This window comes from Colletes latitarsis, chromosome 10, assembly GCF_051014445.1.
Source record: "Colletes latitarsis isolate SP2378_abdomen chromosome 10, iyColLati1, whole genome shotgun sequence".
In the NCBI taxonomy this organism is placed as follows: domain Eukaryota; kingdom Metazoa; phylum Arthropoda; class Insecta; order Hymenoptera; family Colletidae; genus Colletes; species Colletes latitarsis.
The window spans coordinates 30,504,613-30,520,119 of NC_135143.1; the positions used below are offsets into that span (position 1 = coordinate 30,504,613).

General features: G+C 43.3%; 1 protein-coding gene across 2 annotated transcripts in view; it reads right to left on the minus strand.

The window, feature by feature from the left end:
* LOC143346426 (ras-related and estrogen-regulated growth inhibitor) overlaps positions 1–15,507 on the minus strand; it is an 85,054-nt gene that overhangs the window by 7,569 nt on the left and 61,978 nt on the right. The window contains exon 6 of one of the 2 annotated variants that reach the window (XR_013080419.1): positions 3,183–4,265. Coding sequence is in view for 1 of the 2 variants with exons in the window: in XM_076774501.1 (XP_076630616.1) it covers positions 4,007–4,265 (259 nt within the window). In the remaining variant the exon portion in view is untranslated. Of the gene's footprint in view, positions 1–946; positions 4,266–15,507 lie in introns of those variants that run through there. The other variant, XM_076774501.1, reaches the window with a different exon arrangement.

Below are 15,507 nucleotides of genomic sequence, written 5' to 3' on the forward strand. Positions count from 1 at the left end.
ATTTAAAATTGTTGAATTTAATTGTTAATAACTTTTTAACAGAGCCTCCATCAAGAAATTGGTATTCTTGATTTTCGTCTTATTTTGGCCTCTTGAATCCCCCATTAAAATTTTTCCCAGGGGTGACCGAACACCCTGTATAATTACCTGGCAGTGTGACGTGGAAACTGTCCCTCTACTTATGCACGTTGCTATTATTAGGAGTTATTAAAATTGTTAATAATAGCAACCCTCGAACACCCAAATATTTGGATACATCCTGTATAGAGGGGGAAAGAGAGCCAAAAGGAAAAAGTCGGGAAAGAAAGCACACTGAAATAAGCGGGCCGGTGTTTCGGCTACCCTGCTGCGTGAATCACGAATCGTTAATAAATTTCGGTGAAAAAGAAACGCTTGCATCCGGCGTCTTCCGGCGGTGGGCCGGGTTGCAGGTTCGCGGCGCAGAAAATGGTAAAAAAACGAGCCCGCGTCGCCGGCCCTTAATGTTGCAATGTGGCTCGGTTATTGGATACGTTCTTGTTCGCGTGCTCGCGAGACAATTTATAGTTAACTCCATCCCAACTACACTTAGAGAAGAGTAAACTCCGCGACACGATGTACAGGTCACATAACCTATACCGTATTTTTATTTTTGACAAAAGAAATTTTGCACGGTCTCTCAGAAACCATCTGCTCTAATTTATCGTCGATACTTGTATTACAATTTATTTAAATATCCAATATTACTGCAATTAAACGTTCTTGATATTTTTAATTATAATAAGAAATGTTACGGAGGTTGTATGGTTTCTATAGGAACTCAATATGGCGGCGATATTTTTTACGTAGATGCAAGCGTAAAGGAGACTCGAAAAACGATAATATTAGAAATAATAAAAATTTTCTTGGCTCAGGAGAAACGCAGCAGGGCGCAGGGAAATAATATCACCGTAAAGTTTAACAAAAGAATTTTATTCTTTCTCAATTTATGATAACAAGTGACTAGCACTTAAAATACAGCGATCGATATCGGTCAGAATTCGAAAACCGCATGACACACTCACGCCCGTTAGATTCTCTAATTTTCACACGTTTTGGAATGTATCGATTAGGCACGCTCTGGAAGCACATTCTTTCATCCTTCGTTAAGCAGCTCGCAGGGGGACCTTCTTCCACCCACGCCTCGCACACTTTCAACAAGTATTGTTTTATCGACCAACGGATCTGTTCGATGCTGTACAAATATACGTCGTTTCGCCTGCCTCTTTGCTCGTTTGCGAGTACACGAACTCGCGAAAAAGATTCCAGCGAAAGTACAAAAATACAAAATAAAAAAATATCGAAGAGACACCGCGTCGAGGAAGAAAAATATATTCACAGCACTTTCAAGGCTAAGTCGGAGCAACGTCGACTGGCCGCTCAAGGTCACCGAGGCTTTACCCCTCACCACACCATTGAACGGTCAAACAAATTCCATCCGACCATACAGTATTTCCTGGTTAATCGACTAGCTCGTTCTCCTTCGTTTACTTGCGAAGGATAACGATATTTTGAAAGAGTAGCAATGAAAATAAAATTTTTTATATTTTTCGACACACCTTCGTAAAAGTATTATCGATGAATTGGCAATTCTTTTCCGATTAAAATGAGTTCAAACACGACCCCATTCGGTCCAACTCGCGTATTACGAGCGACAACATCTGGAGCAGCGTGCGCCAAAAACGTATAATTAAAAGTAATCGTAACAGAGTCGTGTTTGTACTCGTTTTAACCGGGAGAACCTCGCCAATTCATTAGTAATGCTCTTTTCAAAAAATTGTAAAAAATGTTAAAGATCGTTCGATGTTTTCGATTGACCGGGAGATGCTGTGCTCGTTCGTTTGCCTAACGCGGGCAAGATCAACGCACAGACGAGGAAAGGTGACCCTGCGAGCTCGGAAGAACTTGTACACCCAACACTGACAATGCGAAAGGCACTGAAAATATACATACACGACTTACCAACTAAGAATCTTAAACTCGACCGTAGTCGTTGACGTACACGTTTACCGTAGAAAAACGAACAATTTACAAAATGCTCCGACCCGTTGTCACGGTTGTCTCTGTCAGCGCGAGGAAAAAAGAAAGAAACGAAGGATAACCCGCGATTAAATATTTATACTTGCAACGGATAATCTGCCCTTTCGAAGGATTCCAATCGGTCCGGTTTCTCGGACCATCCCTCCCCTCCCCGCTAATCTCGCGACCTTAATATTTAAACGATTCCTCGAATCTCTTTAGAGTTATACTCAGCAAGTGAATGTGCGCTATGTACACTTAGGCTACTTTCAGTAGGAACATTAAGGTTGTCGAATCGATTACTCGGAACCCGGAGGTCCGATCTCGAGCACGGAGACCCGCGTCTCGTTTTAAATACGACTCGTCGAAACGAAAGCAACTCTCGATTTTCGTGTTTCGCGAACGATTCCATTATCTTAACACTGCGAGCACGAGTAAAACATTTTTATCGGAATGGAACGTTGCAAAACCTGGGTGCAGTAGTGCCCGCTTTCAAGTTACAAAAACCGAGCTGCCAATTTGCTCGAAAGCGGGGTAGCGATTTTTATCTCGAACCGAGGATGAATAGGAAAATAAGGGTCTATTCGCACGAATACGAGCATTGGGGATCATTTCGTTGCTCGAATCCGGGGTAAGAGTAGGATTTCGAATTACTGGAGCCACCTGAGTCGAAGTGTTAAGTGAGTAAATTATGAAATTACAACCGGTTCGTTACGATTTGAGCTGCTTCCTCCTCCCGTTTCGCGACCATCGACCGATCCCTTCGACGTGCGCTCGCGTTCTCCAAAGGATAGAGCGCGAAATTTGAAAGACTATCGGGTTTAGATTCAAAGGCGACGCCAAGTCCCCGCGCTCTCGTAGCTCGTGTTTTTCCATCCTCCGACGGAGAAACAATGCTTGTCGCCATCTCGGTTAATCCGAGTGGCGAACATTAATATCACGTGTGAAACGGAAAACAATTCTCTCGTCGGTTTAACATTTTTTTTAGACAGACCTGGATTTCTATTTCACATTGCAATAACCAAACTTAAAAGTTCTGACGAGAGTCATCGTAATCGTTTCGTTCCAGACAGTGGCGGATACAAAAGGGGGGGATACAATAGCTCGACCCCCCTCCCCTTCGTTGACCAAAATAAATGTATTACCTGAATTTTAATCGCATCGCACGATTTCCTTATTCGTTAACAAGCGTCGATCAATCTTCGAACCTTCTGTTTATAATTTCTAGGGGGTGAGATTCTCGAATATTTTTCTCAGTCCTTTGGATTCTTGTAGATCCGCCACCGGCTCCACAGACGCGTTTAAAGCTAGAACGTTCAGGAACAGCGGGGGTCGCGCGTCCACCGAAAATGGTCGCTAAACTCCATGTGACGGTTAAAAGCAAAATGGAGTCGAACGCGCACAGAGCACAAAAGGGAACGGACACGGATCCTGTGGCACTCGGTTTCTACCTCAATTTCACGAGCCAGTCGTCGTTTCCATGGCCGCGGCAGTCTTTCACACGGCCCGATCAATCCACTGTTCTCACGAATGTTTCTTAGCCGGATGCTGAACGTCTCTACGCGAGGATCTCACGCAAATGCCAAGCAAACTGACGGAGTACAACCTCCGCCTCTCTCGGACGCCATCGATCTCTCGGTTACGCCTTCGTCTGCTCAGCTCTGGAAAGATCCTGCGCGAAGGAAAAACATAAAACAACTAGTTACTGCGCCCTCCATTGTCGCGTAGCTCGCCTCTGCTCGTTCGAAAGGACACTTTTTTTTCGTCTCCGACGATCCGCGATCCCGTCGAGGACGAACGAATCGATAAACGTCGCGAGGAAGCTGCTGCGTGTGCAACTTCTTGGTCAGAGTTCCGTTCTCGGCGTCCCTGGTCAGCGGTTCGCGTAAACGTTGCTGCTGAGAACGATCACGTCGGTTCTCATGTCCGGTTCGTCACGACCTCCGAGGAGGAGGGAGCAGAGGAGGCGTCATATGCTCAGCGAGGGCCTCTTCTTCCGGTCTTTGGTGGTGTTCTTCCCGAATATCGTCCCGAGCACCCTCGAGACCGAGTGGACGCCCAACTTCCGGCGTATCGGGAGCGCTCGCAGCAGCTGCACCGATCTCGCCTCCCGGAGGAGGGCTTGGAACGCCAGCGCCGCTCCCGCGGGACTCTCCGCCGCGCTGACCTCGTAGAACTGGCATCCGTGCGCCAGAGACAGTTGCTGGCCCTCGTCCACGCACACCTCTCTGCAACAGAAACCAACATTCGCGGTTAGTTCGAGCCATTTTTATGGCAAAGTTAGCTTTGCTAGTCTCCAATTGTCTGCAAACAAAATTTCGTTTTGACAACGAAAGCTATGAATATTGAGGCGTTGCTTCCACCCGGTGGAGTTGCACTGTTAGTGTATTCCACGGTAAAAGGCTTTCTAGCAGACCCTGCCTTAGACGACTGGATTATTGGAAAATCGGTCGAGGAATGTATAATAGCAATGGGAGGTGACGCCACAGGTAGTCGGTCGAGCGCTTGCGAGAGAGACAAGAGCGTGACCCTCTGGTGGCGAGTACAGGCGGTGACGCCACAGATATTTTGCAAATATCGAAACACTAGGTTAATATAATCTTGTTATTAATTAAACAAGCAAATATCACTGGATTGAAAAGTAGGATTAACGTTAAATATAGCTCTGGAATATTTCGAAAACTCAAGAAAGAAACGGACAATCGCGTGGGGTATGACGCTTCTTTCGCAACACGCGGAGCCCGTAAATTTTCGGAGGGGGAGGGGGGTGAAAAAGGCGTCACGTGGGGGGATCAACGGAAGTTGTCAAGGTCCGTGGAGAGGATCGAAACGGTTGGACGGGTCACGACTTCTTGGCAAACATCGTTCCGGCCGAACGGAAGCGGAGGAAGGTGAGTGAACGCGGACATAAAGGCGTCGGAAAGAACGCGGAGTCACTGGAATTTCGCCAGCCTGACGGGTATTTATAATTGTCGAAGGCGGCGAGAGTTCGATAATCTGATCTAATCGTCTTGTTGACTCCTCCGCGACCGGACAGTGAACAAATTTGTCCCGTTGCTCGCGATCGAATGGAAAACGATATAAAAAAATTTTTTTCTTCCAGTTCGACATATTTTCCCGCAAGGAGTCGCCTTGAGCTTCACGATGGTTTGATGGCATTAACAATCTATGGGGTCGACTGGCGATGGGGGCGCCACCGTACTCTTTACGATGAAATCCAGCGTGGTCGATTCTAAATCTATCTCGATCCACACGCGTATTTTATTTTGATTATTTTCTTTTAATACAATAAATGTTAGTGCATATATCGCGCGAACGAAGTTATTTTACCCCGAACACTTTATACGAGTTCCTACGAATCCTCGACTTCGGTTTACACGCGAGATTCTCGGAAGACCCGAGAGGCGCTTACGATCGAGGCTGGATCACTTTTCCACTATTCTTCGTAGCTCCCAGCAGGAACTTTATTTACCTAAGCTTCTGAGAACTGTGTCGCGGTCGCGGCGGCTCGGATCTGCTCCAATCCGTAGTGTAATCCGGTCGACGTTGGTCGCCATCGTCGTTTAAAGGTCGCGTCGCTTCTTATTCGCCGGGTATCCCGATCCAGCAGCGTCGAGGCACTGAAATGTCGAGCCTCTCCCCTCGCCTGGCCATCTTTCTTCCACGAGATACACTCGATTTTCCTCCGTCCTTCTCTGGACCGTGGGCCTCGCGAGAGAGCGCGGGAAACGACAGGCAGCGCGAGGGGCTTGAATCTAACACCGTTCCTCGTAAAGCAACGGATCGCCTCGTATAAAATAAAAGGGGACAGATTAACGGCCGTGAACGTGGTGCCTGATCACGTGTGCATGCATAGCGAGGGACTCGTGCGCGCGATTAGACGTTCTGCACGGCCCTCCCACGCGCCACCGTTCCCTCCCCTTCCTCCCTCTACCTTCGTTTCTTCTCCCTTCGACGCTTCGAGAGTATCATGTGTTCCCGCGAATTTAATTGCCTCCATAAATATCGTCGTCCTCTCCCGGCGGAGGCTCGTTCAACGTGCCTAAAATACGACGGAGGATCCGCTTCTGACCCCCCACTTCCGTTCCCCCAGGGGATCGATGATCGATCGGGAACGCCGAAATACCGTATCTCACCCGTGCAGCCGGTGCATCCTTATCGTTATAGAACATGGACGCACCAGGAACATCGTGTATCCTGACTTCTATGGCCGAGCGAATTGATTTCACAACTACCAAAAGATTGGGACGATCGGTGTAGTTCTTCCCCGAGGACTAGACTCCATTTTGTAAAAGTCTTAGAATCAGTGTTCTCTGTACACCAGATCTTAATCATTATTGTTAGAAAAATGGACGAGCTTAATACTCAGGCACTGGATAGATTGTCCAGTCATCGCCTGCTGAGAATGTTCGAGCACGTCGCGAATGTTTCGTTGCGACGAGAAATCGTCGCATTACGTCGTTACATGTCAAATAGAATACTTCTGTACAGCTATATTTGCATTTATATAAATTTCTATCTTGTTCGCTAATTGTGTCCAAGTTTATTATTTCGTATCCTGACCCCATCAACAATTACTATAAAACGCTTGTTCGGATGTTACTATTTTTCTATTACGAAAATGACTCGTGACAGAATAAAATTTGATTTTGCTGCTGTAAAGTATTGTGAGGTCCTGTTGATGAGAGATGGAAAAGGAAACGAGAGCTTGGATGTTGGGTAGTCGGTCAAGGAGCGTATACAGGGTGTTCGGCCACCCCTGGGAAAAATTTTAATAGGGGATTCTAGAGGCCAAAATAAGACGAAAATCAAGAATACCAATTTGTTGATGGTGGCTTCGTTAAGAAGTTATTAACGTTTAAAGTTCCGCCAATACTGAATTTTTTTCTCGAAAGTGGGTAAGATTTCGGGGGTTAGTCTGTTGACCAAAAATGATTTTAATTGACCCCCGCAACCGAAAATAATTTTTTCAGAATTATTTGAAAATTTTTTTTTTCGTCGAAAAATTTAGGCACCTACCCCCCCTTGTCAATTTTTCTTAAAAATTACTTTTTCATTTTTAGTAATTTTGTTTGACGCCCTACAGAAAATTTGTCTAATACTTTTTTGTAGGTACCTATGGGCTCTACTTCAGAAAAAAGTTTCATTGAAATATATTCACAATTGTAGGAGTTATGGCTGTTTGAAAATTGGACCATTTGTATGGGGTTTTTCTCATTTTGCGGGCTCAAGGACCAACTTTTCGAATATTTTTGCAATTTGTACATATTCTCCATCAAAATACGCGTAGTTTGCTTTTTTAAACATTAAAATCGTCCAATCTGTTCAGAAATTATGACGTTTTAAAGATTCGTATGAAAATTCGGGCAAACATTTCTGGCCAGAAATTATGTTTTCGGTAAGGAATTTTTTTCTCGAAAACGGTTAGGAATTCGAGGGTATGTCTATTGACCAAAACTGACTGTATTCGACCCCTGCAACCGAAAATAATTTTTCCAAAACGATTTGAAATTTTTTTTTTCCGTCGAATAATTTCACACCTTCTCGAATTTTTTTCTAGAAAGTGAGTAGGATTTCGAGGGTATGTCTAATGACCAAAAATTATTATAATTAACCCCCGTAACCGAAAATAATTTTTCCAAAACGATTTGAAATTTTTGAATTTAATTGTTAATAACTTTTTAACGAAGCCTCCATCAACAAATTGGTATTCTTGATTTTCGTCTTATTTTGGCCTCTAGAATCTCCCATTAAAATTTTTCCCAGGGGTGGCCGAACACCTTGTATATATACCAATGGAAAGTAGATCGAGCGCTTGCGAGAAAAGCAGTCCCTCTGGCGGCATGTACGGGAGGCGACAGATCCCACAATACACTTGAAAATATTTGTCAGTAACAATTTAATACCCATACTAGAACGCGAAAGGTTAGAGATTATATTTGTCTCGTATTTTGATTAAATAGGAGTCTGTTTTCATTAAAAAATTCATTTTTAGACGCTCGTATTCCGTAAAAGCAAATTTATTTATTTCATCACGGTGATTATACCGTTTCACCGCCGTCGATATTTAGCCTTTGCATAATTATAATTTATCTGTTCGACATTCTTTCGTTTTCACGTTTTATTTCGGGAGAAATACGTTCTGGTAAAGTGAACACGAGAAACACCGTACGATGTCTGAATAATCTAAATGTGTCGTATTTAAGGATTTCCCGCTTTCCCTTTTCTATTTAGAGAACTAAAAGGTGTCTAATGTCAGAAGCACAGAAATGGTTTCTTCGATAGATTAAAACAAAGTGACGATGATTAGAATTTCTTTACTAATTCGATGTAGGAAACTTCTGTGGCGTTGCTGGCGATGCCGGTGTGCCCGACTCGAGGATATCCTGGATTCTTTTTCTTATGGGGGAATTAAGTGGTGCCCGATAGTGTGATATCAGACTTACCGAAGCGTGAGATAGTTTCTTAGAAAGGAATAAAAATTCGTTTTATCACGTACGCGGAGTTTCAGGTCTCCCGATCACTTTTCTTTCATTCAATTTCTATCAACTTTTTTAACTGTCGTTTATCTACGAACGTCACGTAAATTTTCTCCTGGTCGTAAACTTCCTACGGAAAAGTATCGCCTATTAATTTGACGTAATCAATAATAACGAATACCAATGGAAATTCCACACGAATCTCTGGTCGACTTTAGCCTTGACAAAAGATAGCGTCGTTTTCATTACTATTTTTAAATAAACAACTTCTTATTCAGGAGTTCGAATGATAGAATCAAGCGTTTCACAATGAACAACAACAAAAATTGAACTCTCAACCTTTTATTTTTTAATTAAACCTCTTTTTTGCCACCAAGTCAAGAAATCGTTAAAATTAATAGAACCAACGTAGTAAATGGAACATTAGAATTTGGTTCGTTTAAGAAACAGCCAGGACTTAATTCGTCCAAAATGGCGGCCGTCCCAGTCGCCTCAGCGTGGGCGCTTTTCGAGCGTTCGAAGATCCTGCGCCTCGGAAATTTTCAATTCTCGGTAAACATACTACGAATACACTTTTCTTTGATATCAAAACATTGTTCACCTACATATTCCGAGACTTGTTTCTCCATTTACGTGAGACACGTGCTTTCTACTTGGCGCCAGCTAAACGCTCGCTCGCGCGCCACAATTTCAACGAAACCGTCGCTCGGAAAACAAAGAAAGAAACTCGCCGACACGGCAGCGGGAGATGGGTAAAATTCTCGTCTGGATGGGAATTACGATAAAAATGGCCGTTTTGGTGGGCCGTTGCCCGTCGTGGGCGGACCAGGGACTTTTCAGGGCCCCGTGGGACGCGGTTGTTTCTTTCCACGGGGCCTCCTTCCTACCCAGTAGCCGTTCCAGCCGTCTTAATGGAGTTCATAAAGATTAGACCGTGAGGCCTGCCGCTGCTGCGGGGCTGGTGAAACCACTCTCTCGGGAGAACGAGTTATCGCCGCTTTAGATACATCCGAAGCGGCGTCCGTCCGGCCCCGCGAATATCGTACATCGATAAACTTATCGCGAAATATCAGCTGGCGAATCCCTCGGAGCCACGCTCCGCCGCGGCTGACAAACTGGTTCGCCGTGGCTGAAAACCGCGCGCTGGAAAGCCGCGTTTCCAGCATCATGCAAAAACGAACGACACGACGACTTTCCTCGTTCGCGAGCCTCAGCCAACCAGCGTCCATCGAACGTCGCGAAATACCTACGCGAATTTGACTGTCAACGAATCTCACGATACAGAGACTTTAACGATAATTTCTATTTTTTATAATTAGCCAGCATCCAGAGTGCAATACACGCTTCTTAAAACTGTTGAATATTCATTTGCTAAATAAATACGGCAGAGTTTCGACCCAACTATGTATTTAACACTAGATTTACGAGCATTGATCGTACATAAAATTGCATTAATCAAATTCAACATAAGTTGTTAAAAAATAATATTTACGCGTTCTGCAATTTTTAATATGGAATCTAGTGTTAATTAATGTAGTTTTACGAAACGAAAATGCTGTTCTTAGCTTGACGGTTTTCTGGTAACTGAGCTTGGGGGTTGGGGGGAAAAAGAAACGCTCAGGGGGTGCAATAAACCGGGTGTCCTCTTTAGGTAATACTGACCTTTGCAAGGGAGGGGACTGCACCGATGAATACTAATTTTTATTAAAAATACATGCATGCAATGCTTGTTCTCGACAAAAACAATCCCGGACCCAATAGTGCCCCAAAACGGGGAGCCAAAAACACCGCTGTATCTCCCTTCCCTTCGCTTTCACGGAAAAAATGCATAGAACGAAAGTCGTTGGCAATGAAATTTCTGAACTTTTTTGTCCCAGCAAAAGTTTCGACAGAATCGATAGTAACCGAGTAATCGACGGAATCGAATGTTTGATGTTAAATATTCTTTTGTTTTTTACCCCCTACTTCGATACGGACGGTTATCCGGAAAGTTTCTAAATGCGTTTCCGCGAAACTAATCGATAATGATCAAGGTAGCCTCGGTCCGAGGATAAATGGACGCGCTAAATTGTCTCGCGTAAACGCGGCAAGAGAGCGCGTCTGCCTCGGCCTAAGTGATATTTGATGCGATAAAAAAGTCGCCCCGACGAATATGAAACGCCGTTTCTCGCGAACCCGACGTTAATCTACCGGTTAGATTAACTGCGGACAAAAGGTTGCACAGTGACGAAAGATAATCCGCGGTGATTGATGACGAAGCTCGTCGAGCCTACGAAAGGTGGAAGGTTGCAAGAGTTGCCAACTTCCTGAAACTGTTTCTCACGACGTGTTTCGAGCGGGGAAAATGATTGTTCCTCGCGTACGCGATTAAACTTTAAGAACAAAAACTACGACGCCGGGAACATCCTCGAGTTCTGCGAAACGTTTCAACGCCGACGGAGAAAACGAGTTGTTGCTGGAGAGGAATCGACGACGATTTACATAAATTCCAAAAATTTATTAATCAATCAAGGCAGTCGTTTGTATTTAGAGTCACGGGCATTTAGTTTTTATTAACGAATTTTTCAAGTTGAAGATGACTATTTATATGATATGATATTTATAGATGATATTTAAACTACAGGTTCTCTTCGCTGATATTATACTGAACTATTTAACATCGTCTTGCCGAGAATTAAATTGTAAAACAGTCTGAGAAAAAATGCTGACAGATGGGCTCGTTAACCTCAAAGTAAAATGTACGAAGAGCTCCGTAATATACTATTAAGATTAAAAATGTCGAACCGCGGTGTAAGTTCTGAAAAATAGAAAAGAATATTGTTATTATTAAACGTCTTTATTACGTATACGTGGAAGCACGTGCATGAATATTTATAAAGATAAAATACAGCTAGAATACGTAAGGAGCGAGGCGCAGCTGAGGACGCTGTTATAAAACCTAACCTCGATATTCAACACTCGATAACTCGTTCGTTTTGTGGTGCTGTGTGGGTTTGGATTCCCATTAAGGCGCGTTAGGATGAAACGAACGTGTCATCGGGCGTTGTCTTATTTTCAACTTCCAACGCGTTCGACGTTTCCAAGTTTTATTAAATCCAAAACAATCTATTCGAAAAATTCGAACACGTTTTCGAAACGATTCGAGCGTGTTAACAACGAAAGAATAGAAAGCGAATCCATCGTGGTCCGCGTTCCCCGAGTCTCGTATAATTAAATTCTAATTCCACTTTGAAACTGAATCTGACACGAATCGTTGCGCTTATCCGTGAACAGAAAAGCCAGTGACACGTAGGTGAACCGGATATCGATATCCCTTATAGGCTGCGGCTCTTGAACAGGAATTTCCTGGGCGATCCCCGTAGGAATGCGGATCGTCGTTAGCGAAGACACGTTTCCCATTTTTCCGTCGCGGTTCGCGTCCCTATATTCATTTACGAAGCTTTACATGCCGTGTACGATCCGATGAATGATCAAACATGCACGACGATATCACCATTATGATGTTTTATACGCTTTAAGAATATTCCCCACCCAGTTACTTTTTATTCCTCGGCACTCCAGGCGTTCTAACTTCGATTTTTCGTTTTTCTTCTAGCAATGTATCTTTTCTCGTGTAACAAAATTTGTAATTTTATGTAAATAATATTCCCAGCGATCTTCCAGTTGCAATCTTTTTAAGAATCGATGGAAATTTTTCAAAAAAGAAAAATGCAAAAGGAACCATCTGCTTTCGACGAGTAGTTCTCGCGTAGCGGACCGTTAAAGTTTCGTCCAACTGATTGGCGACGCGTGGCGCCTGGAGCTCGAGTGGGGGAACCACGCCACGCCCACGAGCACTTTCGTGCAGGGCGATTGGCCGAAACTTCAACGACCTTTTGCGGGAGAACCGTTGGTCCGCCACACGTAGTTCCTTCGCAACTTTTTCTTCTTTCATCGAGTAGAGTACACAGAGATACCAATAACGAATTTTGCAACAGGTTTATCTTTAAATCTCCACCGTTGCAGTAGATGTTTATTATCATAATAAACTCGGTTCCTATTCCCATTAGGTATCAGAAGTGGCATGCGATTTCAAAAGGTTAATGAAATGCCAGGCGCCCAGGCCAATCTTTATCGCGAATGTTGCACAGATTTTGAAAAAAGAAAAATAAACCGACTGGTTCGCGCTATTTCCTGGCTTTCTCCTGTCCGGATCACGCAACGTCGGGGCGGTGATGCACTTCGGGACGGCGGATTGCGTAAAATGCTTGACAAGCTGGGTCACCGAAACCGCGGCGCCGCACCTGTTCCACGTTAATTCGTACCGCGCGAAAATATTAATCCGGCCGCGTGTAAATCGCCGTATCGATCCGGCCGCGGTTCTCCATCATCCGGAGCGAGAGAAATTAAGGGAGGTTATCGTGGCCGGCGATCGCGAAACACGCCTTTAAATTAAACGTATCGCTGAAACCGAACGCGAGGACGGGTGAAAGGAGAAAAACCAGGGGGGAGCTCTTATGTCGACCAATTGCAATTTCGAAAAAGTCCAATTGCGACAGGAAAAAAGCAACAGCGAGTTTCGATACGCAGCTCAAAACTGACCAAACTTTGCACAGTTCCATCCAACCTAAACCCGACCCACAACCCTACATAGTTCAATGCTACAGCACGCGACATGGAGCGATTATGGTCAATGACTATTTACCAATCATGACTATGGAAAGTTTTAAATGACGGTAAAGCATTAGTAGGAAAAGCTGACGAAACCTTTCAACGGACCTATCAAAGACACCGCTAGGCTTAATGTATTATCATCTGCTGAGTCAGTGTACGATAGCGATAGCACTTGCTCGCTTCTTTCAGCATGAAAGGCACAAAATCATGACTCTCGAGACGTACCCCATTGTAAGCGCAATCCTTCTATCAAGAGGCGTCAATGAATATAAACAACTCCTCGAATATTTACAAAAAGTACCTTTCAACGCTGACAAATTCCCAAGCAGCTATTAACTCTATTAGAATACACGTACGGTTGATCTACGACCGATGCAAAGTAACGTGAAACGTATATCTGCAATTAAATTTACGTAAAAATCCTGCAAGCTTACAATTTAATAATTTCAGTATCGTATCTCTCGAAATACTTGGCAACGTGTTGCCACGATACCAAAGGCTACGCGCGGAGCATGTTTCCAGCACGTGTATCGCATTCTTGGACCGCGGCAAGTCTGGAAGATTCCAAGCTAAGTGGTTCACCGTAATGGTAGCCTAGGTGATATCGTCCCGGATTACAGCCCGGGAGATCAGCATTAGAATCCCACCCGGAAAGCCTCGTCCGACGCGTTCGAATGTCCGAATCGTCCAGATAACTGAACGAATGTCACCCTCGATAAGTGAACCAAACACGTCATCTTCACCAATATTGCTCGATCTCTAAATATGTAATTCATCGTCCTCGATGCACAACAAAGGGGTTCTCAACACGGTTCTGGACGAGTGAAAAATGTTTTACATATACACCAAACGACAGTGGCGTAGGAACCATCGCCAACATATCATCTTGACCACTTTTTCCCAATCTCTAAACGTATAATTCACCACCCTCGATGCAAAGCAAAGAAGTTCCCCACACTGTCCTAGACTTTTACATACAGGGTGTTCGGCCACCTCTGGGAAAAATTTTAATGAGAGATTCTAGAGGCCAAAATAAGATGAAAATCAAGAATACCAATTTGTTGATGGAGGCTTCGTTAAAAAGTTATTAACAACCAAATTCAAAAATTTCAAATCATCCTGGAAAAATTATATTTGGTTGCGGGGGTCGATTACAATCATTTTTGGTGAATAGACATACCCCCGAAATCTTGCGCATTTTCAAGAAAAAAATTCGAGAAGGTGTGAAATTTTTCGTCAAAATTAAAAAATTTCAAATCGTTCTAAAAAAATTATTTTCGGTTGCAGGGATCAATTATAATCATTTTTGGTCAATAGACATACCCCCGAAATCCTAACTATTTTCGAGAAAAAAATTCCTTGCCGAAAATATAATTTCAGGCCCAGAAATGCTTCCCTAAAATTCATGCGAATCTTTAAAACACCATAACTTCTGAACGGATTGGACGATTTTAATGTTCAAAAAGCCAAACGCCGCGTATTTTAGTGTAGAATATGTAGCAATTATAAAAATATTCGAAAAGTTGTTCCTTGATCCCGTAATGTTAGAAAAACCCTAAAAAAAATAGTCCAATTTTCAAACAGCCATAACTCCTACAATTGTGAATATATTTCAATGAAACTTTTTTTTTAAGTAGAGCTCATAAGTACCTACAAAAAAGTATTAGACAACTTTTCTGTAGGGTGTCAAACAAAAATATTAAAAATGAAAGGAATTTTTAAGAAAAATCGACAGGGGGTAGGTGCGTAAATTTTTCGACGAAAAAAAAAATTTTTAATTAATTCTGAAAAAATTATTTTCGGTTGCGGGGGTCAATTACAATCATTTTTGGTTATTACACATACCCCCTAAATCCTGCTCATTTTCGAGAAAAAAATTCAGAGCTGGCGGAACTTTAAATGTTAATAACTTCTTAACGAAGCCACCACCAACAAATTGGTATTCTTGATTTTCGTCTTATTTTGGCCTCTAGAATCTCCCATTAAAATTTTTCCCAGGTATGGCCGAACACCCTGTATACACCAAACGACAGTGGTGTAGGAACCATCGCCAACATATCATCTTGACCATTTTTTCCCAATCTCTAAACGTATAATCCACCATCCTCGATGCAAAGCAAAGAAGTTCCCCACACTGTCCTAGACTTTTACATATATACCAAACGACAGTGGCGTTAGGAGCCACACCAGACGCGTTCCAAAGAGGTATAAACAAGGCAAAGTCAAGAATCCCGAGTTTGTTGAACCACGAACGGAACAGTTCTGGTAAGACGATGCTTATGTATTGCATTACGCCTATTTGTATCAGAAAGAGAACAAGCAGTGGAATCGCGACTCG